General features: G+C 42.6%; 1 protein-coding gene across 2 annotated transcripts in view; it reads right to left on the reverse strand.

Annotated features, from left to right (window-relative positions):
- CACHD1 (cache domain containing 1) overlaps positions 1 to 17,309 on the reverse strand; it is an 82,176-nt gene that overhangs the window by 31,510 nt on the left and 33,357 nt on the right. For both annotated transcript variants that reach the window (XM_065737238.1, XM_065737247.1), the window contains exons 3-4: positions 15,781 to 15,929; positions 5,317 to 5,423 (exon numbers count right to left, since the gene is read on the reverse strand). In XM_065737238.1, the coding sequence (XP_065593310.1) occupies positions 5,317 to 5,423; positions 15,781 to 15,929 (256 nt within the window). The remainder of the gene's footprint in view (positions 1 to 5,316; positions 5,424 to 15,780; positions 15,930 to 17,309) is intronic.

The raw sequence follows: 17,309 nt of genomic DNA on the forward strand, positions 1-17,309 counted from the left end.
TCAGTGACAGCATGCCAGCCTTCCCACCATGCAGCAGCTTTGCACAACGCCTGCTTTGGGTAAGCTGCTGCCTGATGGGATGGGATGAGATGAAGAAGAGGACCAAGGAAGGAACAGAAGATCATGGCATCCAATTCCCACACAGACATCGGAGCTCGTTTCTCTCTGCCCTGGGCAGAGGTAACATCAACCTGGTGATGCTTAAGAGCACGCACTGCTTCTCTCAAGAACTTCCATGCTTTGGAAGGGAGCACCCACGGCCCTGCAAGCAGAAGCCCAACCAGCTTGCAAATACCATTTGTTTCACTCAAGCTCTCACTAAACTGAAATCCTTGTTTTGGTTTCACACACGAGATGAAGCATGTTTATCAGTGGTGTTTCTGCTCTGCAAAAAAACACATTTCTTTGGTCAAAGATGAGTGGTTTTGTGTGGCAGGGACACAGCAATGTGAAAGTTTACGTTTGCCAAACCTTGACGGTGTGTCAACCCAGACAGGAACACAATGCACGGCCACGGCTGTGGGGACCCACAAAAGTAACTGAGAATCTACACTGGAGATAAAGGTCTCGTTCCCAGAAGGCTGCTGTCTGTATTTGCTTTCCCATGAGAGTACCTGGAGCTAGAAGCAGTCATTTTCCCAATAAAACAATCGTTTTCGAACATCAAAGTCCTCATTGCTTCAGTGCCCTTCCTCTGCTGCTCCTCCTCTTCACACAGCCCTGCCCATGCTTTCCTTTGGCTGTGCTTCAGCTCCATTCTCCTTCCCCAAATGCCACTAATTTTATTATAACTCTTTGCTTATTTCTTTTTCCTATTGCCACAGCAGTGGAGCTCCTGCAGATAAGCAAAAGCTGAAAAGAAATTATTTTTTTCTCTTTTTCCCAACTACTAAAGCTGCAAGAGTGCCCTGCAGACATTCCCAAGTTTCCTGGTCTCTGCCAGGACATCCAAAAACATTATTTTATTTATTTATTTATTTTTGGCAGTCCTCACCTACCCTAAACTTCTCACTCCAACTGCTCGCCTGTACTTAATTATCACCTCATCTCTGCAGCCAAGCCAGGCCTTGGATAGGTTATACAATCAAAAGACCCCAACAAAAAGCACACTGTGAGCTGCCTGCTTAGCCTAGGGCTGGAGGCTAAATGTGTCCAAAAGACCTCTGTGGCAGCACTAGCAGATACATGGCATGGGGCACTTCACTGCTGCTCATTTCCTAGGCCGCCCTATGCTTGCTAAGGGACGTGCAAAATCTCAGTGGTACCATTAATTGGGGGCACAGCCTGAAGATACACGTGCCCAGCAGCACTGAGCTGCTGCAAAGCCTCTGCCCCTCCACCACCACCCCAACCCAAACTGCTGCAGCCAGAAGTTGGGGAGTATTACCACGAGAGCATTTGAATCACTGTTCTCTCTAATTATAAATATCTAAGAAGGCAAAAAGGACTTTCAGAAAGAAAGTCCTGTGTGATAGTTTATAAAACTTCAAAGGGAATGCGATATGATAACACTTAGCACTTCTAGATACCACTTTACATCTTCAAAGGATAGTCAAATCATTAACTAATTAATCTTCAAAGAGAAGCATAAACAGTAAGAAAAAAAAAAGGAAAGAAAGAAAAAAAAAGAAGGAACTGCTGAACACAACTGCTCATTATAAAGGAGTTTCTTACAGTCCTCTTCTTCACCACTACATTTATGGAGCTGTAGACCTCACAGCTCCCACCATGCAAAAGAAAAAAGCTGAATTTTCAGAGCAACAAGCATTGTGCAGTTCTTTCTGAGAGGATCCTCCACTAAAAATAACCATTCTGAAGATATTTCAGTGTTCCTCAGAAACAACAGCAGACAGCGTGCTGTTTTTCTAAGATGTACCCTAATTCTCCAGACTCACACACCTGACCCAGGGTTTTCTGGCTCAAAGTGTACCCTGGCACACGTGTTCTCACCAGAAATAAAAGACCCAATTACAATTCTGCTGATGGCACGAGCCCGGCCTGAGGCCAGCTCACTCTTGAGGAGCTGTTTTGGCTCTGAAGGGCAAAGAGGTAACAAACCCTTCATTGACAAGAGTGAGCCCTGCTTTCCAGCTTAAAATGACTTGAGCAGATGGGAAGTATTTGGAGGGGGTACCAACTCAACTACTTTCACCCACCTGAGCTATCATTTCCCAATACAGCAATGTGAGGAGCACGACCACAGCACTCCATGTTTCGACTGACCAAGTGCCACAGGTTGGACATGACAACAAGGCCTTGAACAGAAACCTCCTCCCATCCCCACATCTTCCCGGGGAAGAGCATTCTGCTAATGCTGCCAGATTTCAAACACACATTTGGGTATTTTGGAGGCTGAAAACATGAAAGATTTACCAGTTCCCTGCTTATTCAAAAAGATATAGAATGAGGAACCTGATAACATAATGCAGTGGCACTGGGTACAAGTTTGTCATTTAATAAGTAAAGGGCTATTCATACTGTGAGGACAGATCTCTTAATCTGACTGACTGAAGCCTGGGATTCCATCTGAAGAAATAAAAACTCTCCCCTTATCTGTTTTGTAGTGACAGCTAAAAAGTAATCCAAATGGAAAACTCAAGCCAAGATGAAACAAGCCGTTTCCAAGACTAACAAGAACAAACAAAAAACAAAACAAAACACAAAAAGCCCCCATCTAACCTTAAGAAAAAAAGCAGCAGAAGCAGGATTTCTTAAGGGCTGCAGGAAATGCATCTATTTTTTTCTCCCTCCTCCCTTCCCCTAAGGTTACGTTTATTTCCTATGTTATAAAACACCGATAGAGAAATAGCAAAATAAATAAATAAATAAATAAAATTACTTCTTGGTGAAAGTCTCCTGAGCTTCATTTCCCCTTTTTCATGATTTTTTCTGCTCAGAAACCAAGCTTGCTGTCTGCACCAGGGGCTCTCCAAGGCTTGGGTCCTGTGGCTTGCCTGGAGCCTGCGGTGCAGATTCCATTCCCTTCCAACATCTACAAGTTCCCCACTCCAACCCCACTTTCTTACGCTGCGTGTGGAGCCAGCCAAGATTAACATTTAAAGCACTGAGATTGAGGCCAAGCACAGCTGAGTTTAAATTTATGTTTGACCGAGAGCTTTTTATAGGACAGATTATTTCGTAGGCAAAACTTAGGCAGGGAAAGAGAGATACCCATGGGAATTGTTTTATATTGAGAATGAAATGCTCAGCCCATTCAGGAAGACAAGCTGGCACATGGACTGGACAACAAATGAAAGTATTGCACAGGAGCTCCTGCTTTTGGAGCTAGGGCAACAAAGGGCTTTCAAACCTTTTTCCTATAAGGCTGACAAGTGTTGGGGTCCCTCCAGCACTTGTGTCCGATGGAAGAGCCAGCATGGCACCATCTGGGGAAGCTGTGGCTGCCCAGCCTGCCTGAAGTCTAAACAAGTAAAGTGAGGCAGGAGAGAAAAGACATGATCCAAACACCCTGAGGCACCAGCTCTCAGGAGGCTTCTCAGTGCAGGAAAAGAATTCAGGTAAAGATTGGATTCAGAGTACAACAGATAGTCTCACTTGAACTTCATGGGGACACTGAAGAGAGGAGCACAAAAATTTAGGGAAACCTTTTGTTGCTTGATCTTCAACCTCTTTCAAAGCAAGTTTTAGTTTAGAAATAAATACATTTACATAGGTTCATTCAGAAACAGCTCCTGCACAAAGTGCTTTCTCCTGTGTGCAACCTCTAGGGTAAATGGTAAAAAGTACAATGTCACAAGCCAGGAGGAAAAAGTTTCAAGAGAGAGAGATGACCAAAGTACTTGTATAACAAAACAACTCCTGGGTGACAATGCCTTTTTTTTTTTTGTTCATTATTTTTTTGGAGGAAACGTTCAAGGAAGAGCCAAGGGAAGAGAAGCCACTCAAGTTCAGACAGTGAGAACCTATGCCATAGGCTTCCTTTGGGTTTGTAACAATTCAAACCAGAAACTTAAACAACATTTTAAGGAGAACTGTAGCTCAGGCTGTTTGTTCTCCACTGCTCCAGAAGAAAGAGCACTTTTTAATGTATTCTATTCACACACGTTCTGCAGTAGAAAAATAAAGAGTGCTTCTTGTGTTTCATTCATTCAGTGCTTGCTTTTAGTGAACAGTGCTTTCAAAAACTATTTTGATTAATAATCAGTTAAATTATTAATAAAATGTTTAAAATCACATTAAAATATACACTTTTTTTTTTAATGAAGAGATCCTTTAAGTAAAGCAAAGTGAAACACAGTGTGCGTAGCTTTAGGATAGGACCACAGAAATGTTGGTGATATAACAGGAAATCAGCTTGTCTGGCCACCACCTGCATCCAAGATGTGCTGTACAATGCATGGAAAGGAACTGTAGGAGCTGCTTTGGTTTGGTTTTTTATTTTATTTTTTGTAAATACATAAATCAACTTTTATTCCAAAAGATTCATGAGAATTAAAATCAAAAATATTCTCATAAGTCTGCATCACTTATCAGAACAACAACACCAAAACCCACCAGAAAATCCAAATAAAAAAACCACAACCAAACCCAAACTTAGGCTAAATGACACCTACCACCAAAATCTGCAATGTTCTCTAATTTGTAGCAGTGTCATCATAAGAAGCTGAGTAGCAAGACAGCTAGACAAAAGCACTACTAAGGAACCTGAAAGGCACGTATTAATGCAAGTTGATCATGTAAAAAACAAAGAAAAAATAAATAAATCTTGAGACACACTGGAGAAACAAAAGCTTAATTGCTCAGGGATAAATCACACGTTTGGTTCTAAAGCATACTCGTAGCCTCTTGAAGTATGTCAAGGCAATGAATGAGTTAACACTGCAGACAGAAATGCTCTGAGAAGACAAAGAAAGGAAATATTTCAGAATGCTCCTATATTTTGCAGTTTTTGCAAACACAGCCTCACATTGGCTAAACTGGGCTAAGAAATGTCCGTGCTTGGCCTCATCAAGAGCTGACACCATTGATGCCAAAGCAGACATGCCTAGGAAGGAAAGTACCTTGCAAGAAAAAAAAAAGAAGAAAAAAGTGTATAAACCACAACAAAATTATCCACGCTAGGCTGGAATCAAATCTTCATGACATTTTATAAAGTAATTAAGGCAAAGGGCATTACTTTGGGTATCATCTTTCAATCATGAAATCTCAAATTAAGAGCACTGTGACAGTTTCTAGGAGAAATAAAAGCTTGTTGCTATGGCAGTCAGTGCTAATTGCCTATGCCAAGGAAATAGTACAGTCCAGTGGAAAAAAAATCTATAACAGAAGGAAAATACTCCAAACTCTACTACTTACCAGAATTTAAATCACGTCCAGGATTGAAGGCTCTGCTGTTGACAGTGGTGGACAGTCTATCACAACTAATTGTCCTAGAAACGTTGGTGTTAAAATTGCCGTCGAATCTGAAACGACAACAGCAACATTAGCAGAGCAATCTGACACTACCTATTAAACACACACAGCATTTACAAGGGACATCAATATTTCTTAAGGTTCAATGAAAAAAAATTATTTGTTTAGAAACTCAAACATTAAACATGTTTTAAGGGCCCATAAAAAATCGTGAAACCCAAGACCAGAGGGTAGAAAACTTATCACAGTTGGACTGCATCTACTTTCTACCACAGTAGGTTGCATTCTTCCTTGCAGTGTTATTTGGAAGCGATGATCAAGAGAGAACAAGCTCTCTGATCTAGAGTGGTAGAGGCTCCAGCTTGGGATATATGCACAGCATTTAGTACGCCATCAGCACCCGTCTCTTCCTGTGGTTGAGCCACCTCTACAGAGATGCCTTCACCAGCACTAGTATTTCCTCTTTCACCTTTTAAAAAATTACACCAATTATCTTGGGAGAAAAGAATTTCTTCTTTGAGTCCTTGGGAAAACAATCCAGGAGTCAGAGCACCACTAAGCACACTCTCTGTGTACCGACACTTGAGGATATATATTCTGAAGGAATAAGGAATCTGAGTCTAAAGTTTTGCTATGTTTTTATGAGGTAACATAATTCCTCTGCATTCATAATTCAAATCATAGAATCACAGAATCATCCTGGAAAAGACTTCAGTATTACCAAGTCAGTGTAAAAACTAATCTAGTGCATAAATGCAATGACAATAAAAACTAATGAAACCAACAAATGAAAACAATTAATTTAAATAAAAAGTTTTAAAGGGTTCTAAGTAACTACAAACACTTCTGAAGCTCTCAAAGACTTAAAGGCAGTTTCATATCATTTACATAGGCCAATTTTACTCGTTAATATCTTTGTGATCCTGAACGTTTGATGCCAATTGACTGTGAATATCAAAAACTCTTTGCCTCCTCAGAAAGACTTTTCTACCATCAATCTACTTCTGAGCAATGACAACAAACTGCAAGCAAGGCCTGCAGAAAACCATGTCCTGGATGAGGAGCCTTGCTGGAATGCTGGCTATTAGGAAGCAAGTCTTGAGGAGAAACTGGGCAGAGCTGGAGTTTGTTCAATGCTGTCAGGACTACAATAGCAAACAATAAAATATATCTAAGTCAAAACACCCCGAGCATCTTGATTAATACTTATAGCACTTCAATAACTAACATATGTGCGCACAGCCCTCACCCAGTGCCATTCTAACACTTCCACTTTAGCTTAATGCACATTGATGAAGACACTAACCATCCTTAATTTAGCTGCTTATTGCCAACTGCACACAGACATTTAACCTGGTTTTTTTTTCATACACATGTACATACACATATACAGACACGTCTACAAATACACACACCTGTGTGCTATAACATAGCAGGAACCCAAAATACCAAGAGCAAAGCTGATGAAGAAAACTAACACCATTCTTCTGGCTGAAAATTGTCACTGAGAAATTCAAAATCAAGAAGTTGCACCAAGCATGGAGCCCAGCAAAAACAGTGAGATGGATCGCCTCATTCTGTCCTTGTAGGGTGCTTGGTGGGCTTCCTAAACACAGTAAAACAACGTGCTTCTAAATCATCCCATTAAAACAACAATTAACAGAAACAAAAACTGTGGCCACAGACAGATGGAACTGGTTACTGCGAGGAAACGCCATGTTCTGTCTGCAGGAAGCAAGGCAAACTAAATCCCTCCTACTCCAGTGTCTTTTCTCTCAGTGTTGTTATTCAAAGCACTTTCCTCCTAAGGGAACGAAGCAGCTGTCCCAGGACAGTCAGACATAGGACCTGCTGTGAGCCCATCTCCTGGTTATGGGATACTCACACATGGGACACAGCAGAATCTTGTATGACTTAGCTCTGAAGACTGAGGAAAAGTTATTTGTTAGTGGGCTTAAGTTTATCACTTCTATATGGAAGAGGATTCACCTGCAGAAATGTTGGCATCACAAAACCAAACGAGCACTAGTGAAGTGGGTGCAGGAGCTCATTGTGGGTTGGCAGTGTGAGCACCACTTATGCCAGCACTGCCATACTTAAGGCTGGGCTGCATTTTTTGCTCAAAGCAGAGGGTCAGCCTCCAAGCAAAGAGCACAGCACAGCCTTCCCCATGTTCAGAAGCACGCTCCTCAAGTGGAGAAGTCATTTCCTGAGAGTTTAGGAGAGCTGAATGATTTCCTGATTCACAAATAACCAGCCCTTCATGCAAACACACAACAAAACCACAGACTTTACTTCTTTGGTCTTTGCATCAGGTTAAATGGGATGCTGCGGTCACAAGAAGCCTAGTTTTATTACATGGCTCGAGCTCAAGATAGCAGAGGCTCTCTTCAAAGAAAACCTAATCAAGTTTATTATTTGATTATGCAAAAAAAATCATTATTGCCATTACTGAGTACTATTTATTGCATTTTTCATATCTTAGAAGTATGGATGAAAGCAGTGTCTTCCTTCAGCTGGCATGCTATTAAATCACTTTAAGCAAAATTCATAAACACTGTACACATTTTAATGCAATTCTATTAGTCGTAAAAGTGATGAATGAGTCAGTGCACACAGTGACCAAGGCACCAACACTTCATGACCCCCCCCCCCCTCAAACTTAAAAGACCTAAAAGAAAGGGAAAGTGACGTGAAACTGTGCTTATCAGTGCCCTCTGTGCGGACAATCCTTCAAGATTTAGAAGAGCTGCAGTATAAACATAGTTTAATATACAAAATACTGAAAAGATACATTTTTTGATGCTGAAAATCCCTACTATATAGATACAAATAAGCACAGAGTGAACGCTTTTGCTTTTCTCTCTCTGAACTTCAGTACAGAAAGCACAGCAGGAGACCCAGAGCAGTGGGACACACACGGGTTCTCACTTCTCTCTCTGCAGCGTTTCCCACACCTCAGTCCTTCGACAGCCACACAGTGCACACCAACACAACCTGCTCCTGCCCAGCAACCAGAGATGTGCTCATATATTTTTGTTGAATAAGGAATCTTCGGACTGAGATTAATTAATCAAGGATGAGCTTCACAAAGTACACATTTATCTTTGGGCAAAATGAGCTGGGGAAGAGCCAGAGACTGCAAAATCCACATCTCAGCTCTTCAGAAATATTTCAAAGTCATAGTCCTGAACAAACTCTCAGGGAAGGATAACGACTTTTCAGGATGTCAGCTAATTGCCCCACTGCTCCAATCCAAATCAATTAGCGACAGCACCAGGATACCTCGTTAGCAACTACCATTATTCAGGTGTCACTAAATGCAGAGCTTTAATTCAAAATCACCTGGAATTTTCCCCCACTCTTACATTATTATTTGCCAAAATCGCCTCTTGCACTCAGAATGACACGTGCATCATGCCATGCAGCTCTCTCACTACTGGCTGTGAATTATCAGGTGGGGAGGTTGCACCTCTCTGCATTTAAAATGTTGAGCATTTTGCTCCATCACTTCCTTGTGCACTGAAAGCTGCTGAGCTGCGTTCTGCTTCGCTATCGTGGCAGATCTCAGCAGGGGTTTCAAGCAGATGGCCTTCAGGTCCACTTCTGGGAAGGCAGAAACAGAACTGACCCCAGCAGCCCCATTCAAACCACGGCTACCCCACGGCCACTGCCACCTCGCGCTGCTCTGCCTCAGCCCGTTCGCTCTGCTCCTCTTATTGGAGCATGCCAAAGCAGTTCAATGCAAGAAAGTCTACATAGGCAAGTCCCTCTGCTTCTGTTGGTGAGCAATCCGTTGCCCACGGAGACAGGGATAGATGCTCAAATGATCAGTAGCAGAGCTGGGAAAGGAAGGCAAAGAAGTCCTGCAGGCTAGGCCAGCCCTCCTCTCTCTTTCTACAGTATAGACGGAGAATAAAGTTAAGGGGAAAATGGTATAAATAAAACATGCCAAGAAGGATTTTTTTTATAATGCCATGAATTAAACACCAGCCCTCAGACAGAGCTGTCATCCTCGAGTCTGGGCTTAGCAGGTATCTGCTTGCCTGCTGCAGTCAGGTGCAGCTCACCTTGGAATGCCTCTGTGCATCCTGCAGGATGCAGCTGGCTCTGTGACACAGACACAGAGGAGAGCAGCTCCCGATGCAGGAGTGGGTGCTTGGGAAGCCCACAACAGAACCTGAGAGGCAGCACAGTGGCAAGCTGACACTTCAACATTCACACTCATTTTAATCACAGTGGAGAACTTCCTGCGTGCTTCTGCCGGACACCTCTCAGCTGTTTCAGTTATGTCCTATTAAACAGTTTGGTGATCTTCATTATTAAAGCAACAATTAAACCCAAAGCCTCAGCACTGCAATGGGTGTTAGCAGCGAGCACTGCTTTCCTTGGCTGTACCTTTCCCACCATGTATGTACACGTTCCATACAGTGTACATACACAGCGCACGTTCTCCAGAGGAGTTGTGCACATCTTCGTGGCATTTATTTTGGAAGAAGTTATTTCAGATTTGTATTTCAGTTTTTACAGGCAAAGCATCGATTACTGCCCATCTCTGTCTGAAGAAGGCTGAATTTTTAACAGCATTTCTGTCAGCGGAAAAGACAACAGACTGGGCAAAGTGAGCAATAGAGCCGTCTGACCGAGACCGCTTCTGGAATTTGGCACCAAAGCTTACATGGTGCCACAGCCAACCCTTGTGGACGTCCTCCAAAATCCTTACCAGGAAGAAGAACCCACAACGCTACATTTAGATGTAATTAGTTTCGGTACTTACTTAAACAGGAGGAAAAAAAACCCAAAACATTGGCTGAAATTCAGTTTCAAGACCAGCCCTGTGCCCCTCCCTTCCCCACCCCCCCAAAATCCCTTCCTTCTGGATTCACTTTAATGAACAACCGATCGAAACTGCATCCCAAGGGAGCAAACAGAGCAGCGACTCCCACTTTGATCTCTTCCCCATGGAGAAACGCGCTCCCTGCCTGGCTTGCAAGATGTTCACTTGATTGACGTTTGCTCTGATGTGCAAACTGCTTTGAACTTCAGACATTTAATTCCCATCAGGCTGCACTCATTTTTATTCTCCTTCAACAGGATTTACAAGCAGGAGATCAGCAAATGCAGAAGATAAAATACATTTGCAGGAGCTTTGAATCTTACATCAAAACAGCATTCAAGTGAGCTCCAATTGGATTTTGTTTGGCCTGAATTTGCAGTGTAAATCAGCCTCTTCTGTACAGTTTTGATTTGGGGAAAAATAAAGGAGCAGTGCACGGAAATGACATTTGAGCACCGATTGAGGGTGCTCACTTTGTTCTGAAACTCATTTTGTTCTGTCCCGTTCCGTCGATACCAATTTCAGGACAATTTTAGTATGCAAAGGAAATGATGGGAGTTCAATGAAAATGCAGCAATTATTCTCGATTCTCAGCTAAGCACATCTCCTGATAGCAGGAAAAGACCTTCACTCGCATTTTATGTGCTTAAATACTTCGATGCAATAGGAACCACATACTCAAACAGAACGTTGGTGGAGCCGTTTTTATATGACTAGTTTCATCAATAAGCTGTTGATGACTCAATTTACCGGTTTCTTAGGACAAGGCAGAGAAGTTGCTCTAATTCCTTCAACTCCTGCTCAGGAAAGTCCAAGTATATCTGTATGTAAAACGTATTGAGCCATTTCCTAAACCATTTCCCGCTGTAGCTCCTGAACAAAACAAGGTACCACAGCTGGCCTCATGCACGCTGCCTGTGTTCTCTAAAAATCCACACTCATTACTGCAGATGCTCCATAAGAAGAGGAGATCCATCCTCATCATGGCCCACCCACCCACTCCTGCTTTGGAAGTGCAGCTCTTAAGATATTGCAGCAACTGAATGGATCCCGGTTATCTCCCACTTGACTGCTCAGAGAGGAAAGATAAACACTGAAGGAGCTGCGATAAAACTGAACTGCATTAGCAAATATTTAACCATCTGTTTAAAAAGGAAAACCCAGACCACTTCTGAAGGCGGCACCACGGTCCGGCAGTAAATGATTTTCAAACATAGGTTTGTAAATTCACTTACTCAAACAGCCCTGCTATGGGCATGTAACACAGTGCTGCCAACAAATATTTCCCCATTCCATCTCCTTTCACAAATTCAGATAAAATGCATTCCTTAGGCACTTATCAGTACGGTTAAATAAGAAGCAAAACCAGATTTCCAGCTGCCTCGAAACACATACATTAGCAGGAGGACATTAACTGCACAGCAATGTGCATCTCCAGGAGACCATGTAGAGGCAGCTGCACACTCCCTTACAAATGCAAGTGAATAAAAAGCTATATCCTCTTATATTTTGGGGGGGGGGGGCAGCCATCTCACTGCAGCTACCCAGGGCTCTGACATGCTGAGAATGCCAGTTCCATAAAACATGTACTCGCAAATGGTGCCTGCAGGTGGGCAGCTGTGTGACCGTGCCTTTACCCTACCTGGTGCAGCTGGGCCTGCACTACCCCACCTCTGAAAGCTCTCCATATGAGACAGCCAGCAGTCAGCTCCTCCCAGCAGGGCCTTTCTGCACACCTGGCAGGTGATGACCACTCCAGCATCAAATAAACTCTTCTTTTGCGTGGAAAGTGTTTCATCTTCCTTCACCTGTAGATATCCAGTATAACTCACACACTTGATCCACTCACTACTGTCCAGTCCAACACCATTTTTACTGGCTCTGGGAACAGCTGTCCAGAGCTGTGGGTGCCACATCCCTGGAGATGACTGAGGCCATGGATGGGCCCTGGGCAGCCTGGGCTGGTGGGGCTTTAAGTTCCCTTCCAACAAAAGCTGCTCTAGGATTCTGTGAACCCAGGAAGGGCCTTCATGGGACAGAAGCGTCTCCTGATGAACAGGAGATATCCTCTTGTGAATACACACAGGTGTTTTCCCATTCACCAGAAAGACACCTTACTTAAAACATCATCTTCTAAACGACCATCCAATTCAATCCTAATAGAGAATGTCTGCAGACTGCCTCAAATCTGTTTTCACAGCCTCTTGGGCAGCCTTCATTAGTGAGGAAACACTAAGCCTCATGTTCCAGGAGGAATTTCTTTGAGGATTAGTAGATTCATGTCACTTCATTTCCATTCTCCTTATCTCCCATCAGTTAACCAATCTGCCTTGCTAGGAGCCCAGAGCACTTCACCCATGTTAACATTGTCTGGCTGGAGCAACACCATGGGCTGTACCCATCTCAGTGGCATCAGGCTCCTGCACATGGCCACAGCCCTGGGAAGAGGACAAAGGTGGCACACACTTTGACCTCATGGGCACTACTATGGCCCATATGTGAGAGGAGGCACGGAATATCAGTGCCATCTGCTTCTGTGCTTGTTGAAATGATGCTGTCTACCCCCTCTCTGTTTGCTTCCTGTATGTTGGGTACAGTATAGGAACCAAAAGCATAGTCAGCCTGCTCTCTCTGATCAGAGCAGCACATGTCTCACCATGGGCTGAAACCACAGCTGCATGGAAACCCACCCAGCAGGGCTCTTCATGGCAGAGCCAACACCACATAGCAGCAACAAAACACGTTTTCCTTACCATATCTCCCTGCTCCACTGAACAAGTGCTGTAAATGCCACGTTCATTTCACGTTCCAGCTCGTGTTTTGTTGGTTCTGTTTCATATCATTTATTTACAGTCACTGAGTGTGGTATCCTCTATCCTCACAGTTTATCTCGAGCAACACAGCAGGCTGTCTTGTAAGCCAGAGCTCAGATTTTCAAGACAAATACAAGCAAACACAGGGCCACACATGGATAATTTGTTAATTCAACAACAAACAAGATGATTTAGAGGTTTTTTCTTTCCTAATGGCTTGGTATCTTCATTTACTTTAGTTCTCTAGGGAACATCTATTATCTCCACTTCATGCAGACTGACAAAATTGCATGGCAATAGGGCTTTCAAAGAAATTAAGATACCTGGGAGAAGTGTATTGAGAACCACTTGGAATTATAATGCTCTAATACTTTTGGGTACAGCTTTCCAACAGAACAATTAACAGATACGGCCGATTTTAATGGGTAGTAACACAATCAAATAACATGAAGGACGTTTCAGGGTTTTTTCCATTCCTGGCAAAGCGTGCAGGTTATTCTGGCTGGACAGAAATAAGGGACAAGAGCTTTTAGTGAGATCACATCCCTTTACGAAACAGCACCTTGCATTTTGGTGTCTCGATGACTTAACTGGAAGAGGAGCCTTTCTACCACTTACACAGGCAGACAAAACAGAGAAAATAAAACTGACAGATGAGCAACCACCTCCTTCCACATGAACAGTTTCCTCTTGGCATCCCTGTGTTGGATACCAGTTCTAATAATGCCACCCTGAATACCACCATTACCTTTCATTCCAGACAATTTAACAAAAAGGGGGAAATCCCCCTGAGGGAGGGAGAAGCCACAAAGAGATGGAAATTGGAAGGAGGAGCAACACAGAGGAGAGACAGAAGGGAGAGAAATGACAAAAAAAAAAAATGTCAATCAGCACAATCCTAATAACTTGGAAGTTCAGTTTCACTGGAAACAAACCAAGATTTTATATTCTTCTTCAGAATGACTTGCAGACAGCTTCCTAAAGATGGCAGTGGCTGTACTTCCAGTGGTCCAATAATACAGTTCTTCAGTAATAAACACTCAGCTGGCTCTTGCTGAAGCACAGTCTGGAAGATCCTGCAGACCGATCCAGTAACCACTTCAGCAGGTTTGCTATTATAGAGCCAAGCCACTAAATATTGAAAATTGTGTTAGAGAGCCCAGATGAGGAGCCCTGCAAATACAAAACCCATGTCTATGCTTTGCCAGCTGTGGCCTCCTGTTCATTTTTTGAACTGCTTTTGTTGATGAATCGTTATGCAAGCCCACCATAGGAAAAGAAAGCTTCTAAAGGACTTGTAAGGTAAGTCATTCTCAAGGATGATGCGAAAAGAAATTAACGAAAGTTTCCAGGCTAAGAGCAGGGCTCATTTATTATTAAAAATTACGCAATCCAGACAAGGGAGTTATAAATCTCCTCATTCCTCCTTTTCTTCTCCCCTTGCTTTCAAGAGTTACTGCTGACGGCTGACTCCTGCACAGAGACACCAGACAGCTGAAAAGCGTTCATCCTCAATTCATCCTTGATCTTTCTCCTAATGCTGCCACGAGCCTGGCCATTTAGCACCACGTGCACTATTTTATGTGTCCACTCTGTCCAGCAGGAACTGCACTGAGACTGCTAGACTTACCTCACGGCCAGAGCCAAACAGTGATGCTTTGGTTTCTTTGCAGCCACCTGGGGCTCAGCTCTATCCACATTTCTTCCTTTTAAGCCAATCAAAATAAACAAAAGCTGAAGCAGCAGCCTTTCTCTTCAGGCACAGATTCATACCACATATTTGAATGCAGTGAGCATCATAAAACCATGCACAAATAAAGGTTAATGCCATATTCAGGAAAGATGAAAGAACGCTGACATTAAGAGCAAATCTGTCTTGTAAAGCTAAATTACAGATGTTTTTAATATTTATTACCCAAATTACCTTTCTCTAAAATGTTTTTAAATCAGAATCAGAATAAATAATGAAAATTTACTCTGTAATCAAAGTTTGCTGTGTATAACAAATGATGAGAACATTACTCATGTTCTTCTCAAGCACATATGGAAGTGGAGCATTCAAAACGTTGATTGTTTAAAATAAATAATGACACTACTACTATTGGAAAAAAATGAGACCTTCCGTCACACCTTCCTACAATTAGGAAAGGCAAAGAAGTTCCTGTAAATAGGGAACATAATACAAGATGATTAAAGACAACCAACTGCCTGGGTTTGGTCTATTTAGAACTCTCTCATTTATAACCAAAACAAATTGAAAATGAACAAGCTTGGTTTCCAAGCAATGTACTCAGTTTCTGTAAATCTCTGTGTATCAAACAGCAGCAAATCAACTTGATTAAGCTGTAATGCAATACTTCTAGCATGTGATGGACTGAACAACTCGTGATCTTGGTTACTGCACTTCAAAGGAGAAGTCCCATGACCAGCTTCAGAAATTTGCCAGCTCCTCAGTGCAGACAGGTACCCTGGACACAGACTCAGTCTGTGAAACAGTCTGTTTCATTCAATTAAAGGTTAAACAACTTTGTTTTTTTCCTTTTTAAAGTATCTGTTGGAGCCAAATCCCAGCTCTTGTTTGTAGCTCCCCATTGAACACATACATACAGAGGACAGGATAAGGAGCACATTTGGAGTACTGCCTTCCTGTTTCCCTCAGTTATCAAGAGTGAAAGCAAAGCACACACTGTCTCACCTTCATCTTTTTTCTTCACAAATTAAATGACAACATCAGTAACTTCAGGGTGCAATACTTACTCCATCATAGATGGTGGAATGGTGCAGCAGTCCTGGATTGCAGTCAGTGGTGACGTGAGGTGAGCAGTGTATGATGCTTCTACTACCTGCTTGTTACGGTTCACAACGTCCAAGTAACGGTTAAACTTCTCACGAATTTTTTTTGCCAACTGAAAAAATAAACAACAAAGAAGTAAAATGAAAATACACTCCGTTTCTTTGTAATACTGTGTCCCTTTATAACAAACTTGAATGGAAAGTAAAAACCACATACATTTAATGCTAACAGTTGTCTGCCTTGTCATTGTACTCCCTGTTTTTTTGGCTCAAGGCACTGCCAATTCACATAATTAACAGTGTTGGCCACAGACAATGGTGCACATAACAAAATACATTCACCATCTAGCAATGGGTACTTGAACACTCTGTTCTGCATGCACATGAGTAAAATTTCCTTCTGTTCTTTAAGGAATAGCATCATGATCTGGCTCTACCCATCCCACTGTGCTCATCACTGGAGCTCTCCAGCATGATGCTCTCTCAAGGCCTGATGAGGATGAGATGGAGGCCCTAAGACAACCCAAAGACCACAGATGGGCTCCTCAGGCAGGAGGATCTGTGCAGATATATTTCACAATTCCTTACACAGAGTTCTCTTCATTGCAGTTTGAGCAAACAAACCCTCTCAGTTCTTGCATCTGTCCTTGCAGCTCCTGCTGCTTTCCATAGCCAGAGCTGTGATTTTCTGTACTGACTTAGAAGCTCACAGTAAAGAGCTACAGGTCTTTAACTTCCAACAACAAACTGAAAAAATCTGTAATTAATATTATATAATAAGAATATATGATAAGAGAACAGGGAAAAAAGACAACATCTCATTCAGATGAAATCCTTCCATGGGCTTTCTGCTGTCACAGTCCCTTCTGATGGAGGAAGCCACGTGCAAATCAGGACAAGGTTTTGAGGTTGCTCTATTTCTTGCAGCACCATGAGACTGTATTTTTCTCCTTTTAGAAAGCAAAACTAATGGACCTGACATCCCACCTCAACAGTTCCCAGATCTTCAAAAATTAACCACTACAACAAACTAATCTGCAGTAAGTAAAGAAATAAATAAGGAACGACAACAAACTAATTCTAACTTTAGAAATAACTAATTTGAGTACTTCTCTTTAGTAGCAGGGCTGTGGAAGCTGCTTTTCTGTCAGGTAAGGGCTTGCTGGTCTCTACAGCACGCTTGCCTAATGACTTTGCAGGGGGAAATTGGGAGAGAAGATCTGTGGCTGTTATTTGAGCAGACGTGAGAGTAAACAGTTGCTAGGGAGCACTGGGTTCAGCAAGGAATGTTCTTTCTTGGTTTCTCAATCTGTGATCACAAAGCGAGTTTGCTGAAAAAGGGACTGCAAGAACTTCATCAGCAGAACCACCATGGAGCATCAGAGCACAAGGGTTCTTGCTTGGAGTCACCATTTTTCCCTGATAAGTGAATGCTGCACAAAGTGAGATTCAGGTACTGATGAGTTTTCACCTTCAGGTGGAGTGAGGAGAGC

The sequence above is a fragment of the Cyrtonyx montezumae genome, unplaced genomic scaffold (assembly GCF_038088225.1).
Source record: "Cyrtonyx montezumae isolate F1298 unplaced genomic scaffold, pur_monq_1.0 scaffold_1, whole genome shotgun sequence".
Lineage (NCBI taxonomy): Eukaryota > Metazoa > Chordata > Aves > Galliformes > Odontophoridae > Cyrtonyx > Cyrtonyx montezumae.